The 18,612-nt window shown below is 50.5% G+C and overlaps 1 protein-coding gene across 1 annotated transcript; it reads left to right on the top strand.

Annotated features, from left to right (window-relative positions):
* Positions 1-4,850: 4,850 nt before the first annotated feature.
* LOC141494294 (serum paraoxonase/arylesterase 2-like) lies at positions 4,851-18,210 on the top strand. Its single transcript, XM_074195355.1, has 9 exons — positions 4,851-4,948; positions 8,226-8,296; positions 12,942-12,997; positions 13,608-13,773; positions 14,234-14,360; positions 15,383-15,583; positions 16,548-16,629; positions 17,233-17,361; positions 17,715-18,210. Exons 1-9 carry the CDS (start codon positions 4,875-4,877, stop codon positions 17,871-17,873), a joined length of 1,065 nt encoding a protein of 354 aa, XP_074051456.1. The 5' UTR covers positions 4,851-4,874; the 3' UTR covers positions 17,874-18,210.
* Positions 18,211-18,612: the final 402 nt, after the last annotated feature.

Here is an 18,612-nt window from a genome sequence, read left to right as displayed (position 1 = left end):
TCTGATGCTCCACTTTTGTCTCCAAGGGGCCCAAATGCACAAACAGTTTATCAGTCTGGGATAGAGTGTTTTATAGCTTGTTCAGCCCTCAAGGGCATACTGTGAGAGAACAGTTCAAGGTGCCGATAACAAATTCTGTCAGTTGCATCCTTGACTTGTCCAGCCCTCCTCACCGGGGTCCAGTGGAAAATATGGCAATACTATCTACTAACTGATCTATCGCTGTCTATTATTGCTCTGTCTGTCTGTCTGTCTGTCTGTGTCCAGCCATCTGCCGGCCTACCTACCTACTTACTGATTGATCTAACACTACTATCTATCTATCTATCCACCTATATCAATTGATCAGTAGCGCTCTCTGGCCATTTGTCTGCTTCATTGACTACAATAAAGCCTTTGTGTGTATATTACAAACAATATGTCTTCTAGGAAATGGGAACACCAGACCATTAGTTGCCTACTGAACAACATGTGTGGGAGCCAGGGGGCCAGAGTGAGAACTGGCCATGGAAGGTCGGTTTAAGATTGGGGCTGAAGTACAGGGCTGACTCATATCGCCTTATCTGTTTAACTTATTTGCAGAGTAGAGAAACACCTGGAAGCAAACCTGGGATTAATGGTGCTGGAAGAAATAGCAACACTCTTGGCCATGCAGATGATGCCACTCTGAAGACAGAAAGTGAAGAACTAAGAAGCCTCTTTGATGAGGGTGTAAAAACTGACTTGAAGGTTAACATTAAAAAAAACAAAGATCTTGGCAACTGCTCCCCTTACATCCCAGCAAATAGAAGCAGTGTCAGATTTTCTATTCTTGGGCTCAAAAGTCACTGCAGACAGCAACTGCAGCCAGGAAACGGAAAGATCCTTGCTCCTTGGAAGGAAAGCCGTGGCAAATCGGGATAGTCTTCTAAAGAGAAGTGTCACCTTGTTGACAAAGGTCCGGATAGTCAAAGCTCTGGTTTTTCCAGTTACAAGGATGGACTGTGAGAATTGGATATAAGGCAAGTCGACAGGCACAGAACTGATGCTTTTGAATTGTGCTCATGGAGACGACTTTTGAAAATCCTCTGGATGACAAGATCAAATAAGTCAATAATTTTTGTTTTTTGCAAGGCAGTAGGGTTAAGTGGCTTGCCCAAGGCCACACAGCTAGGTCATTATTAAGTGACTGAGGTCAGATTTGAACTCAGGCACTCCTGACTGCAGGGCCAGTGCTCTATCCACTGCACCACCTAGCCACCCCTAAATAAGTCAATACTTAAAGAAATTAAAATAATTAATTCAGTTCCGATACAGAAACTGGAGTTTAAATACTTTAGTCTCATAATGAGAAGATGGGACTCACCAGTAAAGACCCTGATATTGAAAGAAAATGAGGTCTCCCTAGAACTGTGGGCAGGACCAGTATCAGTGCAACCTAAGATCCCATTTTGCATTCTTTGCAACCACAACCACATCATCCTCTTGGGACCCACAAATGCTTCAGATCTCTCTCAGGTGAATGGGTATTTAGCTTCACCATCATTGTTGTATTACTTTCAGAGATGATATTTTGTTTGTTTTTTAAGGAGAACCTAAGACTTTCCATTTTATCTTATTGGATTCAGCTCACTATAGATGCCAGGCCAAGGGACAACTAACCATAGGGATCAAATCTGGCCCAATGTCTGTTTTTCTGCAGTTCAACCAAAACACAAGCTTTACTTAAAAATGTAAAACCAGGGGGTGGCTAGGTGGTGCAGTGGATAGAGCATCGGCCCTGGAGTCAGGAGTGCCTGAGTTCAAATCCTGCCTCAGAAACTTAATAATGACCTATCTGTGTGGCCTTGGGCAAGCCACTTAACCCTGTTGCCTGGCAAAAACCTAAACAAACAATGTAAAGCCACTCCTAGCTGACTGGCAGTCTGAGAGCAAGGGACAGATCTCCAGGACCCCTGTTCTAAGCTGCTTTGGATTCTCACTCTCACATTCTGTGTTATCTCACTGCCCACTTGGTGTCAACTGTAAATTAGGCAAATTTCTCCCCAGCTGAATTGATTTTCTTTGTGTCTTTGGAATGTCATTCTTAAGTACCTATATAACTTCTTGGGCTTAATTCCCCTTTAGTCCATGTCTTCAAATCCATTCTCAAACATTCACTATTTGTACATCACTGGGCAAATCACGGGTACTACTGACTTCATTTTCCTCCTCTGTAAAATGGGTATAGTAAGGCTCCTCTGTTATAAGGGCTGTCCCTGACATATTGCATGAGAGTGTCATTGTGTCACTCAAAAGGAGGAAGAATAAATATCCCTAGATTCTTCTCTTCCCACATTTCTCCAGAAGAGATATTACTTCTTGCTTGGAGAAAAAGTAAAAAAGGTTGGGGCTGGAGGTCACTTTGTTCTCCTCTGCAAGAAAGGGTGCCAAGCCAGAATTCTATCTGCTCCCTTAAATATCATTGGTGTAGGGGATGTGTATTTCAAGTTCAAGTAAACTTTGCAGATATTGTTCATAATTGAGAATTCCAAGCTTATATCCAAGGTTTGCTTCCCTTTCCACCAAATGCTAATTTCACAACAAACACATGGAAGACAGTCAAGAACCCCATTTCTCCAAGTCCATAGCCAAGCAGAATTCAAAGAAAGTGCACAGAGAAGAGAATATGCCAGAATATGCCAGACAATACAGGGGGAAGGAGCCTTCCCACTGCAGGCAAGAGAACTCTGCTCAAGCAAGAGAGAAGGTCCCAGATTTCTCCCAAGGTCCTGAGATCTCTGAAGCCAGCTTCAGACTACTGTGAGGCCTCCAGGTGCTGCAGCTGCTGAGATAGAGAGAGTGATACTAACCCATAGACAACTCCTTACTAGAAGTTGATCCCCGGATCCATTGTAGATAATGACTCCTGATTGCTGGAATTGGAATACAAGTCTTTTGCTGTACCGTTGCCTTGCTTAGCTCAGAATTTTAGTCCAGTGTTTGTGCATTAAACGGGGGCTAGTGGGGAGTGATCTCTAGAGAGGATGGGCACGAGCAACTGAAAAGCATAGAGCTTTCCCGAGGTCGGAGGCATCTCCAAACAAAAACAATTAGCAAAATAAACCGCATTAACAAATTCCAGCAGAGACCCAAATTCTCTAGGACTCTAAAAATAAATTCTTTCATTGAAGAGAAAAATGAAAGAAAACAATGCAAAACAATGAGAGAATATAGGTGACTTCCCAACTGTATCTGAAACAAAGCTGACCCAGAAAGACAATTTCCCACCAGGCCCCAGAGGACTGGCCCGGGAGCAAAGGACCCCCAGAGATGGCTCCAGGAATTCCCTCCAAGGTCACTGTATTCTTAAAATGACTGAGCTCCCTCACCTGAAACTCCAAGGGGCAAATCTCCAACCTCTTCTCCCTCCACCTTCGTACAGTGGCTTGGTGACATTGTGCTCTCCACAGAGAGATGCTACCAAGGCAGAACAGAATCCTTCTGTTAATATGGAGGGGATAGGAATAGTGGTTGGGGATGTGGGGTGCAGATGAGAGACCCCTAAGAAAGAATATATATATATATATATAATACTAGAAAAGGCAAACTTCTCCCTTTAGAAGTAAGGCAACTTGGCTTCACCTAGACAGCGGTGCCAGGCTCTCACCCAAAGAGGAGTTCCCTAAAATACTCAATGGTGCAAACTGGGGAGAGAAGCATGATAGACCAGCTCTTCTCCTGCCGTGGTCTTGGTGGAGTTTACTTTTCCGGTTTCTCTCTCTGCCACCCTTTCTCCCCTTTCATCCTCCTGCCTCATCCCTCACACCATTCACACCATTCATCTCCACCAATCCGGAGAGAGCTTCACACCTCTGGGCTTTTGGATTGGGTTCACTTGGGTGTTTAAGGAGCCGGGTGTGGGGTTTATGGAAGTGAAGGCCACAAGTCCAGTCCCACCTGGCTGGAGAAGCCCACTTGGGCCCAGAAACCAGGCCTGCAGGATCAGAAGCTAGGTGGAGGGTTTCTAGTCATCTCCACTGAAGGTCACCTGGGCCATTTGGCAGATCCGGGTTCATCATTCCCGAAATTGCAACGAAAAGGTCATAGGAAACTACAGTCTCTTGGAGGGAAGGGGGAGGGGGCGGTGTCTGCCCAGAGCAGCTCAGATCAAGGTGGAAAAGGCCGAGATAGGTCTAATGGAAATCCCAGCATTGGTGGTGGTGGGGGGGGGGGTGTCATGCAACTCATTCCAATCTAACAAACTTTTTTTTTGCAAGGCAATGGGGTTAAGTGACTTGCCCAAGGCCACACAGCTAGGTCATTATGAAGTGTCTGAAGTCAAATTTGAACCCAGGTCCTCCTGACTCCAGAGCTGGTGCTCTATCCACTGCGCCACCTAGCCGCCCCGAAACTGTTTTTTTTAAACCCAAAGTGACTCCCGCCCCAGACAGGAAGCCCCCCCCATCCCGCCCTCCCTGCAGCCAGGGGCCCCCTTGGAGGACAAGATCCCGGGGGCAATTCCAGGGTTGGTGCCACGGGCTCCGCGGGAGAGAGGGGGAGGCAGGGAACTGGGGGGGGGGGAGGGAGGAACCGGGGTGGCCGGGTGGGGCCGCCGAGGGAGGGGGACATGGGGGCGGAGAAAAGGGAGGGTGCGGGAGCCCGGGGAGGGTGGGGCCGGGGGCCGGGACCCCGCCTCCAGGAGGGTCCTGGGAGCAGCCCAGCCTGGGCGGGGCGGGGTCCGGGCAGGGGCGGGGTCATGGCGGGGCGGGGTCCGGGCAGGGGCGGGGTCCGGGCAGGGGGGTCCGGGCGTCCGGGCAGGCGGCGGGGTCCGGGCAGGGGAGGGGTCCGGGCGGGGGCGGGGTCCGGGCAGGGGAGGGGTCCGGGCGGGGCGGGGGCCCGGGGCAGCAGCGGCCATGGCGCGCCTGGTGGCTGTCACCGCGCTGGGCTTGGCTCTGGCGCTGCTGGGCGAGAGGTTCCTGGCGCTGAGGTGAGAGCGGGGGGCGCGGGGGGCGCGGGGGGCGCGGGGGGCGCGGGGGGGACGCGGGGGCGCGGGGGGCGCGGGGGGCCTGGGGGCCTGGAGTCTTCTCCCCCCCCAGAGGGCCGCGCGGGGGGGCGCGGGGGCGGGGACCTGGGGGGCGCGGGGGGCCTGGAGTCTTCTCCCCCCCAGAGGGCCGGGCGGGGGGCGCGGAGGGCGCGGGGGCCTGCGGGGGGGCGCGGGGGGCGCGGGGGGCGCGGGGGGCGCGGGGGCCTGGAGTCTTCTCCCCCCCCAGAGGGCGGGCGGGGGGCGCGGGGGGCGCGGGGGGCCTGGAGTCTTCTCCCCCCCAGAGGGCCGGGCGGGGCGCGGGCCGAGGATCCGGCGGTCTGGGTGGCCCCGGGCCGGACTCTGGCCGCGTTGGCCCGCGGGCTCCGTCCCCGGGAAGGAAAGGGCCCCTGAGGCTCCCGCCAGGCTGCTCCGGTGCCCCTCCACCCCACCCACACTCCCAGCGGGCACTTGGCACTTGGCCTCTCCAGATCGCTCTTTCCCCTTCCCCCCTCATTCTCCCCCCCATCTGTGGCGCTTCTGGCTGGGGCACAAGCTCCTGGCCCCACGATTTCTCTAGGGGCTGGGGTGGAACACCCCGCACTCTCCTGGCGCCCCCACAGCTGGCAGCAGCCTCACCCCCCAGCCCTAACCCCGGCTCTGGTTTCACTTCCCTCAGGCCCCAGGTTTTAAACATGCCTCACTGATGGTGGTCATTGGGGGCCGGAGAGCCCCCTCCCAAAGTGAAGCCCATTACACGCTGCTTCCTGCAATGGGACAGGAGGAGAGAGAGCCTAGGATTCTGCCTGGCTTCTTGGGCCAGGCCTTTCCCATGTCTCAGCCAGACCGTGGCTAGCTTCCTTCTTCTCTGGCCCCAGCCGCTTTCCTCAGCCTTAACATGAGGCTGAAGGTTCTGGGCCCGTTCTTGAAAGGTCCAAGGCCTTTGGCCGTCTCTTGCAGACCCTCTGCTAGCCCAGACGCTGCCCTTCTCTCAGCCCCAGGGCTAGGAGCCTGTGGTCTTTCAGGTCTCACTTTCCTTCTCTGTGACATGAGGTTGGGCTTGATGGTTTCTCAAATCCCGCCTCCACCTGGGATCTGCAATTTTTCTGGCTACAACTTTGCAGTTTCACTGGCCTCACTTTTATCCAGATTCAGAAGCCCCAGAGATTGACCCAGTAAGAGCAGGATGTGAACCCAGGAAGGGCTCAACCTATCAAATGGAACCCTAGGGATGACCCCAAATGGTGTCTTCTCAACGCTGGCCCAGACTTGGACCCTGTGAAGCCAAAGGAGTTGTCCTGGGCTCCCTATTTTACCTTCTCTTCCAAGGGGCCCAGGGATGTTCTTCCTTCTCTGTCTGTCCTGGGGCCACTGTGGAAGCAGGAAAGGACTGGCATGGGCCTGCAGTCATACCGCCCCATCCATATCCACATCCGGATATGAGCTCCCAAGCACATCCCGCCATCCTAATACAGAACCATCCTTGGGGACCTTCCCCCATTTGAATTTGGAGTGGCTCCCAAGTGGGTCAGTCGAAGGGATCTGCGGGCAAGCAGGCAGGATATGAGATATGGGGCCAGCGTAGCCCCTGACGGCACCTGGTTATTGGAATGAGGTTTGTGATAGAATGCCAGACTTGGCGTCAGGAAGTCAGTTGTTCAGCTGTGTCTGACTCTTCGTGACCCTTGCTGGGGTTATCTCTGCAATATAACTGGAGCGGTTTGCCTTTTCCTTCATTTTACAGATGACGCAACTGAGGCAAATAGGATGAAGTGACTTGATCAGACACAACTAGACAGGGTCTGAGGCCAGATTGGAAGTCAGGAAGATGAGTTTTCCTCACTGCAGGCCCATCCTTTTAGCCACTTTGACACCTAGCTGCCCTGAAGTCAGGAAGACATGAGTTCAAATGTAGCCTCGGGTATTTACTAATTGTGTAACCCTGGCAAGTCACTCAACTGTCTGCCTCAGTTTTTTCATCTGCAAAATTCAGATAATAATAGCACCTTCTTCCCAGGCTTGATAGGAGAATCAAATGAGAAATATTTATAAAGTGCTTGGCATGCAGTAGGCATTTAATAAATACTTGTTTTCTTTCTTCCATGTAAGTCCACAGGGTATACCAGAACACCCCCCATACACACACACACACACACACACACACACACACACACACACACACACACACAAACACACACAGCCTGGGCCAGGCAGGAAGGTGGAGAAGTTCAGGGATGTTGATGGCTCTCCCCAAGAGCATGAAGGGCTCCTTCTGGGGCCTGGCTGTGGCACCACCCCACCCCGGAGTCCTCCATCCAACATTCTGCAGCCTCCTCTGGCGGCACCTGTGGAGTGGTGGTGTGTCAGGATAGGAAATGATTCAACTGAAGCACTGCCTCTGGTGTCCCATCAGCCAGGCAGATGTCCTGGGAGCCTGGGAGAAGCTTGGACTTGCAGGCTGCCAGGGGACTGTCCAGGGGACTGACTTGTACCATCTTTGTCCATCATGGACCTTTGGGAATGTACCCTCTTGAGCAGTCCGTCCAGGCCTTCCACCATGTCCATCTTTACGTGATGTGATCCTTGTCCCAAGAAAAAGCGTTAAGTGCTAAGGTTTACCAGGATGTCTGGGCCCCAGCTCTGTTATAGCTGAGGGACCCTTGCTAAGTCTCTACTCCAGAACTTGGGACAACCAGTAGATAGCTCCATTTATATTGTTCCCCCCACAATCAGGGAAGCTGCTGGTGTTTCAGCAGAGGTGCTGAGACTGGGCTGGGCTGGAGAGGACAGGTGAAAATCTGCCACCAAGTTGGGCTTGTATTATTCATTCACATTCAGAGGGATCAGAAGGAGGGGGAAACTAGGAGAGAAGGTAGGCAGCTCCCTGACATGTGCCCGTACCTTATAGTTTTGTCTGATCCTTCCCTTGGTCTTTCTGACGCACCTGTTCCCTTTCTGGGGGGTGAGGGGAGGAGGGTTGATGCTGAATACAGTAACCCTCAATAAATATTGGCTGAATTGAATTTAGGGGTGAGTATTTTCTGAACTAGCTCTCCCTCCCCATTACCTCCCCCCCACCCCATAGCTTGTCATAGACTCTATTTACCTGTGGCACATCAGGAGAACTTCAGAGGATATGGGCATGGCTTAATCCTTGGTGGGCAGTACTGGGAACATAGTTCTACTTGGCACAAGAGTCTTTAGGTGAAGCGCCATTAGCTGATGTGCCCATTTACATTCATAGGAATCGCCTTAATACCTCCAAAGAAGTTGAACCTGTTGACCTTCCCAACTGCCACTTGATCAAGGGTGTAGGTATGTATGAAGGACAGGGTGTCCACACCTTCCACCACCCTCTGAAACACAACTGGCTTTTTTCCCTATGAGTTTAGTATAGGTGAGGTCTTCTAGATTCTCTTTGGGTTCATACATTTTGGGAACTGATCTTTTGCCAAGTCTCTGGAGGAATGTGGAATTACCAGGGGCATAGTCAAGCCTAGAGTTAACACTGTTTTTAACCTCTCCTGATCTCAGCCCAACTCTATTGTGGTAGGTCTGTCATTACTGCAGTATTAAAAGTTGGGAAATTCACAATTGTTCGATTCACTTAGCAAATCTGGAAAGGGATGAAAGAGTCCTATTCACTATAACCCGGAACAACTTTGTTGGGGCCAAGCCGGGCACGCTTCCAAGAGAAAAGACCTAATTAGTAATGAGTATTCCATAACTAAGAATTCTGTTACTGCCAAGGCTCCAAATTTTACTTCCTTATGAAGAGCATCCTAAAAATGAGGCAGCATCATGTTATCCACTGCCTGGGTCAGAGCTAGGTTGGAGAGAGTCAGGAGAGGACAGCTTAATAGTGAAAGCCTTAGTCTGGACTTGGCCACACTCTCCTCTCTGTTGTCTCTGCCATTTAGCAGTAAATGCTTCTTAAATGGGTCACAGAAGGGAGGGGGGGTGCGAGTACCCAGAGGAAGACAATCATGAAAGACTTCAGGAGGAAGAATTAATGAGGACATTTAGCCTGGAAAAAAGACCAGCAATGACTCAGTTGCTGCCCTGAAGTGTGCAAAGGGCATATCTTTCTTTTGTTTAGCTCCAGAGGGCAGAGCCAGGAACAGGAGGGAGAAGTTACAGGATGCAGATCTGGGGGCAAATTGGGCTTTGACTTTCTAACAATTAGAGAGATCTCTGAAAATGGAATGAGGGCAGCAGCAGGCCAGAAGTCCACTTGTTTCTGGTGGTTTTCAAGGCAAGGCTTGGTAGTGGGTTGTTGTGAACCTTGTGTACGTGAGTGGAAGAGCAGTTACTCTCTCTCTCTTTGATGACTGGCTATTGACTACAGAATCCAAGGGGTTCAGCTAGACCATCAGCCCTTCCACATTGTGTTCCTGTGGGATCAGCTGCCCTTGAGTCAGGGGCTCTCCTTTGTGTTGGCTGGATTTGGTGAGCAGAGAGGTGAGTGAGACCCTCTGTCTTCACTATGACATCCAGCACCTGGCATGGCCTGAGTGGGTGAAGGCTAACTTGCCATTTGAGCACTTTGCATATACATAGGGATGAATGGCACCATTCCTGCTCTTGAGGTGTTAATACTCTCCTGGGGGCCCTTGCCTAGTATTCTGGGGTGGAGCACTGGGGCATGGCCTGTAAGAAGGATCCTGGGTCTGGAGCTTGGAGGGCACTCTCCAATCCCTCATCATCCCTCAGGGAAGTGGGCCTGGACAGCACGTGCTCTCTCTCCACTGTGCCACCCTGTCTCCTCTGGACACCATGCTCTAAACTCTGACTCACAAAAAATATGTACTCTCTCTAATTTTGGCAGGGTGATAAAGGGAGACTTCCGGAACCCACCATTATCCACTTATCTTATGTCTCCTTACCATGGCTTCTTTTGGAAAATAGGGGTGAGGACAGCACCTACTGAGCATGATGTGTCCGAGCGTGGAGCTCTTCCCCAGGCCTTCCATTACTCACTTTATCCTTCTCCTCTCCTCATTTGGATCCTTTCACTGTTCCACCTTTGCTCGACTGCCCATCAGGCCTGGACAGCCAGCAACTCTGGATTTCTGTCCACCTTGAGCCTCTGCCCATTACAGCCAAAGAGAGTTCCAAGATGATGACCTAAAACTGGATCTGCCAGAGATCTGGGTGACACCCTCTCTCAGCAGGGCCTTCAAAGCAGCAGGGCAGCTTCCCCATCACTTAGCCCTCCTATTCTTCCCAAACTTTCTTCTTCTTAAGCCTGCCATGGATCCTCATCCTGGTCCCCAACTGAGGCTCCAGTCCTCATATTTCACCAACAAACAATGGAAACCATAGCCCCTTGACATTACCTCCCACCATTGCCTACTTAATTTAAGTTTTTGATAGTGAAGTGGCCCCCTCAACATGCACCACTGATGCTAGCTGGGTGGTGTCACAATGTATAGAAATTCTGAGCCTGGAGTCAGGAAGATCTGAGTTCAAATCCATTTTCAGACACTTATTAACTGTGTGACCCTGGGCAAATCATAAAACCTCTGTCTACCTCACTTTCCTCAATTTTAAGATGAGGATAATAACACCTATCTCCCAGAGTTGTTGTGAGGATCCAATGAGAGAATAATTGTAAAGTGCTGAGCACAGTCCTGATAGGCACTCCATTAATGCATCTTCCCTTCCCTTCCTTTCCAAAATCCTCATTTGCTATGCCCCTGCCTCTCCCCTCTTTGGAGGCCAAGCCTCCAGCCTTCTCTCACTCATCACTCAGCTGACCCCAGACTCCTCCCAGCCACTAGTCATCTCTTCTTTGCTCTGGCTGCCTCATCTTGACCCCTCTGCACTTGTGGGGTCTGTTAGCCATCCTCTTCTCTGGACATTATTTTCTCTAGGTTTCTGTGCACCCTCTCGCATGGCTTTCCTCTAACCTGCCCAGCTTCTCCTCAGGCTCCTTGGAGGGCTCTTCCTCCAGCCACACCTGCTAAGTCTGGGCAGGCCCCAAGACTCCTTCCTCAAGCCCTTTGTCCTCTTCTCTTCACTGCCTTGCACATTCTCAGCAGTTCTGAACTGAATGTGCTCAGTTATTCTCTATGCTGGTGTTGTTCAGACCCATGTATCCAGCCCTAGTCTCTCTGCTGGGCTCTAGTCCCACATCACCAGCCTTCTTTGGGACATTTCAAACTGGATACTCTACAGGCATCTCCAACTCCACATCTCTAAACAGAGCCATCCAGGCCCCTCCAGCTTGACCGTGCAGGGCACCGCCATCTTCCCTGACCCTAGGTTCACTTCTCCTTCCCTGCATCACCTGCAGATCTGGCCACTTCTAGGTCTACAGCTCACACACCCCCACCTTATGTCAGTGTCCTGTCATCTCTCTGTTGAGTACCCCCTACCATAATAGCCTTCTTCCCGGCCTCTCTGCCTCCAACTGCCAAAGCCCAGGTCTGGTTAGTCACGCCTCTCTCTACTCCAAGAGTTCAAGGATTCCCTGTTACCACTGAGATCAGATAGGGAAAAAACCCTCTGCTTGGTGTCAAAATCTCTTCCTGGTCCCTCCCTACCTTCCCAATCTTCTACTTCACCCCACTGTATTTGTTCTATAATCTAGACCCAGCAAACAACTCCCATTCCATCTCTGGGCTTCACTTTGGCTGGCCCTGGTTCAAATTTACTCCAATCCTTGGTCCCTTCCCACTCCTTTAGGGCCTTTGGTTGCCTTCAGGACTCAAGTCCAGCACCTCTTGCTTCTCCAAGCCTTCCCTGCTTCCCCCAAGTTGTTGTGTCCTTCTTCCAAAAGCTCTTCAGACTCATCTTGTATGTAACTTTGAATGTGTCCAAATTATTCCCTTTTATCTTTGGATTCACAGCCCTCGCACCTTGTGAGCATTCACATAATGAAAATCTGGTGATTGACTGAAGGCTATATCACACCTGAGTTTAGTTTTGCATCACCCTCAGGCTGCTAAGCCACCTTCCCAGCAGCCCAAGAAGTTTGGGGGGCAGCACCTCCCTGTTTTGGCAGATGAGATAGCTGAGGACCAGAAAGGTCAGTTGATTTGCCAGAGGTCACATATGGAGTGGCATGAGAACCCTCTTCCTCCCACCTCATCCTGAGTGCCCCCTCCCAATGATGGCTTTGGGAAATCCTAGAATGGCCAGGGCCAGCAGATGGCCATGTGCACTGGATTGTCAGCAATCACTGGCTCCCTGCTTCCCTTGACTTACCTTCTTTCCTGGTTGCCGTTGCAGCACTTTCCCAACATCATGTTGCCCCATTTCTCTTGCCCTGAGAAGCTGGTTCAAGGCCTCAGAAGGGCCCAGATACCATATGCCTCTATCCCTATGCTCACTGTAGAAGGCCAGAGGACTAGGACCAAAATCCAGGACAAAGCCAAGAGTTCCCTGCCTAAAGGGGCAGGCTTGTGCCCAAGGAAGACTACTGAGGGGCAGCCCCCTCTTTCTAAAAACCAACTTCTTCCAGCCACCACTCAACCAGCCTTCCCTCTCCCCTGCTCCCATTATCTGTCATTATCCAACACTTCCAAAGGCACAGGAGACAGTGGGAAAGAGGGAAACTTGAGTCTAGAAGGGAAGGAGCCCATCGTAGAGCCTCCTTATCTAGGCACAGCCAGCTCCTTTCCCAGACCCAGGGCGGCCACCCAAGTACCCAAGTTACTGTTTCTGCTTTGTTTCTGGGAAGGGCAGAGGAACTGACATGCCAGCAGGGACCTAGGCCTCCACTTGGGGCCTCTCTCAGAAGGCCCCAGGCCCAAAAACTGGGCTAGAAGTCAAAAGAGAAGACACACTAGAATTCCAGGCAAGAACCTCAGAGAGTTGGAGGGACCTAGCTCTATCCTTCCCCCAGGTTAAGCAGCTTCAAGGACCAGAGGGCAGCTCAGGTTTCCACAGGCCTGATCTGGGGGCACCTGGAGCACTGAGACCCACAGCTGCCTCTGTTTCCCTTTATTTCCAGAAGCAGGTTCTGAAGACATCGACATACTTCCCAATGGCTTGGCTTTCCTTAGTGTGGTAAGTGTCTTTTCTCTATCTCTCTGAGCATGTCAGGATGGGAAATATTGCAATCTGTGGGTCAGGGCCAGAGCCTGGGACTGATCACCTCCTGGTAAGTAGCCAGACTGGATGGAAGTTCAGTGTGTGTGTATCTCTCTGACTTCCTAAAGCTGGGTCCCCCCCTCCCTTGGGGCCTGCCTCATTCCAGGATTGCATCTGCAGTTCAGAGGCAGTTTTTTTTCTAAAATACGCATTTTTGACATGTTTGAAGCACCACCCCCCCAACACCAAGTATTATTTTATGCCAAGCACAATCTGTCCCCTTTTTACTTCAGATAGCTGCCACCTGCCCCAACCCTAGGCAGATCCTCTGCTGACCAGGGTGGTAGCTAGCCCCTCCAGGCCAGTGACTGCATAGGAGGGACCATCTTGAAGAGACAGGATTTTCAGGGGGTCCTTCCCCTGTCTTCCCATAACAATCCCCTATATCTTCCCACTCCCCTAGAAGGGTGGTGGAGAATAGACTGCAGGGCTTCCGACCCTTCAGCCCCCTGGTAGCTTAAAACTCTGCCTCTTTGTCCTGTCCAACCCAGCAAGGACTCATGAGCTTGGAACTGTTTTGTGCCAGGGCCTCAAGTTTCCTTGGATGCAGTGCTTTGCCCCAGAGAAGCCTGGAGGAATCCTAATGATGGATCTGAACAAGGAGAGCTCCCGGGCTCTGGAACTGAGAGTCAGCCGGGGATTTGACTTGGCATCCTTTAATCCCCATGGCATCAGCACATTCATTGACAAAGGTAAGAACAGAAGAAGGATTCTGGCACCAGCTGATGCCCAAACTGGAGCTAGGGAGTGGGGAGTGGGGAGTGGGAAGATCTCACACCCATTCATAGGCTGACCTCTACCAACACCACAGAGAAGCTTCCAACTCAGGATGGATTCATCCCAGGGATTTCTGTGAATTCCCCAAGCTGTTCCCAGTCAGAGCCCAGCCTTCTTCAAAGCCTTCCTGGTGTAACATTAGCCCTGAGGCCTGGGACCTTCGGGGGAGAAGGAGAGGGTTCATTGATTCTTGTAGGTGGAGAGGGGAGACTGTGCCAGGATAACCGAGTCATCATAAAACCAGGACAATATTGGAGGGATGCCCTCCAGATGTTCCTCTTACATATCAGAGTTCCAGGGTCAGAAGCACAGCACCAAGGGCCAAGGCGTGTGATCAAGTCTTCCCTGAGACACCATACTTTGTCTTTGTTTCAGATGATACCGTGTATCTCTTTGTCGCAAATCACCCTGAGTTCAAGAGCACAGTGGAAATTTTTAAATTTTTAGAAGAAGAAAATTCTCTTTTACATCTGAAAACTCTCCACCATGAGCTCCTCCCAAGGTACCACCATCTTGTTTTGCTTCATCCATGTGTAGATTTGGCAAACAGCTCTTGATGATCTCTGTGTGGACACTCCCTAAGGTGCACAGTATGTCCACCTCTGGGCACCACAGTTTGGAAAAGCATTGATAATGAGAAGCTCCAGAGGAAACAACTAGAACTTCCAGTTGGAATTAGGTGATTCCCTGAGGCTTCTGGGAGGTAGGAGACAAGATGGCACTCTCTTCCCTACAGCCTCCTGTGCTCAGTGGCCAGTGCTCTCTAAATGGGTGGGCAGCCACTCTAGAATCATAGACAACAGCCACATATACTTCTGCCATCTGAAGCCCAACTGGGCCATGATTCCAGCATGACCATTGAAACAGGCTCCCAGGCACTTCTCAGAGCTGGTATAGCTTTCAAGAGACAGAACTCTGGTGCTTAGCCCAGGCCCACCTCACAGGAAGCTGACTTTGGACACAGGGCAGACCTGCCCCTCTGGGCTTGGCTGCTCCTCCCCTTAAATTGCCAGAAGAAAGAAGTCTCCCTGTGTGAGCAATTGTCCTGCTCCTCTCTGACCTTGGCCAGGAATAGCACCACCCTAATTCAGAGACAATCATTGGCATACCCATTTCTCTAGACATCTTGAATATCCCAACTGTGTAACTTCTTTTTAATTTCCTCCTAATCCCCATTCCTTCCCAAAACTTCATGAACATCTCCTGCACTCCAACCCTCTGCTAGGCTAGGAGTGGGGAAGGTGCAAAGTTTCCTTTATAACCTCTCCTCCTGGAGCTCATGTGGTCCTTGTCCCCTCCCCCACACTTGTCCCCTCCCCCACACTCATCCCCTCCCTCAGTCCCACTCTCTTTCTGAACTCATTTGTCCCAATCTTTGGACATGTTGAACCAACTGACCTTGCTGGAGGCATGGGTTGGTTCCTTCTGGTCCCTGACACCAGTTGCTATTGGGGATGAATAGCAACCTGCCCTGCGAAAGGTCTAGGTTTTGGTTTCCTGGTCTAACTTTTCTCTTTCTTTCAGTGTGAATGATATCATCGCTGTGGGCCCGGAGCATTTCTATGCCACCAACAGCCCATATTTCTCAGATATTTTCTTAAAGTATCTGGAGATCTACTTGAACCTGCGCTGGACAAACGTCATTTACTACAGCCCCGAGGGTGTCCGTGTGGTGGCTGAGGGCTTTGATATGGCCAACGGCATCACCATGTCATCAGATGAGAAGTATGGTCTGTTGGTCCCTGCCCTAGAGAGCTCAGACTCCTAGGAAGTCATGGTCATCATCTGGTGCCACTGGAGACGACCAGTTCCCTAACATCCATAGGGTTTGGTTGGGTTTTAAAGGTCTTTTCTTTTTATAATTACACTTTTTCAGAGATTCTGGGAGGGGGGGTCATAAGTCTAGAGTTGAAAGGGTTCTCAACAGTCAGTTAGTCCACCCCCCATTATTGATCAGGCAGGAAAACTGAGACCAAGGAGATGAAGTGATGCCCAAGGTCATACAGGGCACAGCCTTTTAAGGTCTCCAGATTCTGGAGTTGGGATTCTTTCCCTGCAGCAAACTTTGACTCTTTGTCACAAGACAAAACTGTCCTAAGGGCAATTTCATTTTCAGTGTCACAAGAGACATCAGTCACAAAGTGTACATTCATCCAGGTGGGAAGGATCTGCTCAGATAAGAGGAAGGAATTAAGGAATTAAGAGCAAATACATATTTGCCAACCTCTGCCTTGCCAAGCCCTTGAGGCCCCTCTGAGGCTTCCTATCCTTCAGTCTTGAGGGTCCAAGAAGGTGGTCATGGAGAGTGCTTTCTAAACCTCTAGGCACTAGGGAGGTTTTGGGGGCTGTTCCTAGTTAGTAAGAAGATTTCATGTTCCAGTCCTGCCTTGCCATGATCCCAGCATTCCCCAGGAGCCCTCAGGTTCCACTCTTGAAATACAGCTATTAACAATAGTGGTCAGTGGGCAGACCATGCCTAACTGTTGAGGCTTCAGGTGATCTTCATCTTGTCAGCATCTCGGGCCTCACGGAGACCTCAAGTGCACTAAAGAAAATCCATCAAACCGACTGTATTGACATTCAATTATTGGCTATCCAGTGGATCCCAGGCTGAGGACCCCAGCTCTAGATATAGATCAAGACTTTATGTGAATGCATCACTTTTAACACAACTGTCCCTTTTGTGAAGGTACATCTATGTTGCAGATAGCTTTGCCCATGAAATCCACGTCATGGAAAAACATGCCAATTGGAGCTTGACTCAGATGAAGGTAAGGTGATAAGACGATCCCTCTTTTTTCAGCTGCATATCCCACAAGGTTGTGTCCAGGGAAGGCCTTGTCTTAGTGGACACATTGACATATCTCAAAGTCAGTCAGACCTCTCCCCTCTCCCACACACATATTCAGTATTGACCCTAGGGGGAGGTTGAATTCTGGACCAAGGTCTTGATAGCCTTGAATCTGTGCATCCAGTGAGCTTTCCCAAGGTAAAAAGCTCAGGAATCCAGTTCTTCCCTAAGGAAAACTGATGAACAAAAGTAGAGTCTCTGTGTCTGTGTTTTCATGCTCAAACATTCTTAGGAAGGTGGTTCAAGATGGCTAGCCATCTCGTGGGACACTGAGCCAGTCCACAGGTCAGGCTTACCTGGAGAGAGTGAGTTCCTGTTTTCAAGAGCTGATGGCCATTGTCATTTCATCCTACATGACACAATGAGAAAAATTTACTCTAAGTGAGTTCATGTCCACATCCTGGAGGAGGATGTGTAGCTCAGCCCAGGAGTCAGGTAGAAGGGAGATGATGAAATGTCCTATGATATGATTTACCTGACAATGTGTGTCCTGGGGAGACATGGTCATATCTTTCTTTGATAGGTGCTCCACCTGGACACAGTAGTGGATAATCTTTCCATTGATCCTTCCACGGGAGATCTCTGGGTGGGCTGTCACCCCAACGTTCTGAAGGTGTTCATCTATGACCCTAATAACCCTCCTGCATCCCAGGTGGGTTCTTGTCTCTGCAGGTCCCTTAACGGCCCAAGATGAGGCTCATCTTCTCTCTCCTTGCTGGTATAGACCAACCTATTGACCTAAGCCCCTAGAACCCCTCATTCCCCTCGGGAAAAATATTCAGCCAGTGGCCCTCCAGTCAGAGCCTTCTTTATGGGATGGTGCTGCGGGGTCAACCCTTCTAGGATTGTGTGGTGTAGCATGATGCACATTGAGCATGAAGAGGTAGCCAGTGTTTCATACAGGGAGACTCCTCATGGGCAGAGGTCGATTCTGATGGTGCTGATGCTGGTTGAGGGCAGGGCAGGGGCAGGGGTTGATACCAGGCTGTGCTCCTCTCTGTGCAGGTGCTTCGGATCCAAAACATCCTTTCAGAGACCCCGACAGTCAGCATAATCTACGCCAACAATGGTTCCGTATTGCAAGGCAGTAGCGTGGCCTCCATTTATGGCAGAAAGTTGCTCATTGGCACTCTATACCACAGAGCCCTACAGTGTCAAGTCTGAGGGGTAACCATAGTTCCAACTCTCACTAACACCGAATTCACTGTGAATTGTTCATCCTAAAGAAGCTGGTATAGTATAGGTGAGCAAGATATAGGCAACATGGAAGGGGGTGCCCATCTTCCAGGAGCTGCATGGGTAGTTGGTGTGGGCAGCTGCACTGCCAGCTAAGTGTCCCTGCCCTGTTGTCTTCACCTCCCACCCCCAGCCCTCACTTGGCTTCCAGGACAGAAAGAGCTCTGATTGCCCACTGGCACTGTCAGCAGCAACCTCTTCCAGCACCACCTACTGTTCTCTTTTTGTTTACAACTTCAACAAGTAAAGGTTCCTCAAACTCAAAGGTTGCATTTCTCTGCGTCATCCTTTAGATGCTATCAATGGACACCTAAGAAGCCAACTTCCTTACTAAAAAATACATTTTGGGCTATCTTTAACATCACCTGCATTTCCACCCTAATTCTTTCTGCCACCCCTTCTCAAGGAACCAACCCAAACAAAGAGTTCTACAAAAAACTAATGGGCGTACTGACAGAGTCTGAAGGCATATGCAAGTCTGAAACAATTCCCATGGCCCCTCAATTGTGCAACAAAGATAGGGAAAGGGGAGCCTCTCCTGTCTCTTTTTCAGGCTAAGCTGGTAGGAATAAATCCACACCTCTTGGCGGTAACTGTTTTGTGCTAGTCGTTCTTTCCCTTTTGGGTATATTGTCCTGGTTCTGCTGCCTCCCCTCTGCTTCAGTTC

The sequence above is a fragment of the Macrotis lagotis genome, chromosome 7 (genome assembly GCF_037893015.1).
Source record: "Macrotis lagotis isolate mMagLag1 chromosome 7, bilby.v1.9.chrom.fasta, whole genome shotgun sequence".
Lineage (NCBI taxonomy): Eukaryota > Metazoa > Chordata > Mammalia > Peramelemorphia > Peramelidae > Macrotis > Macrotis lagotis.
This window is presented reverse-complemented; position numbering and strand designations above follow the sequence as displayed.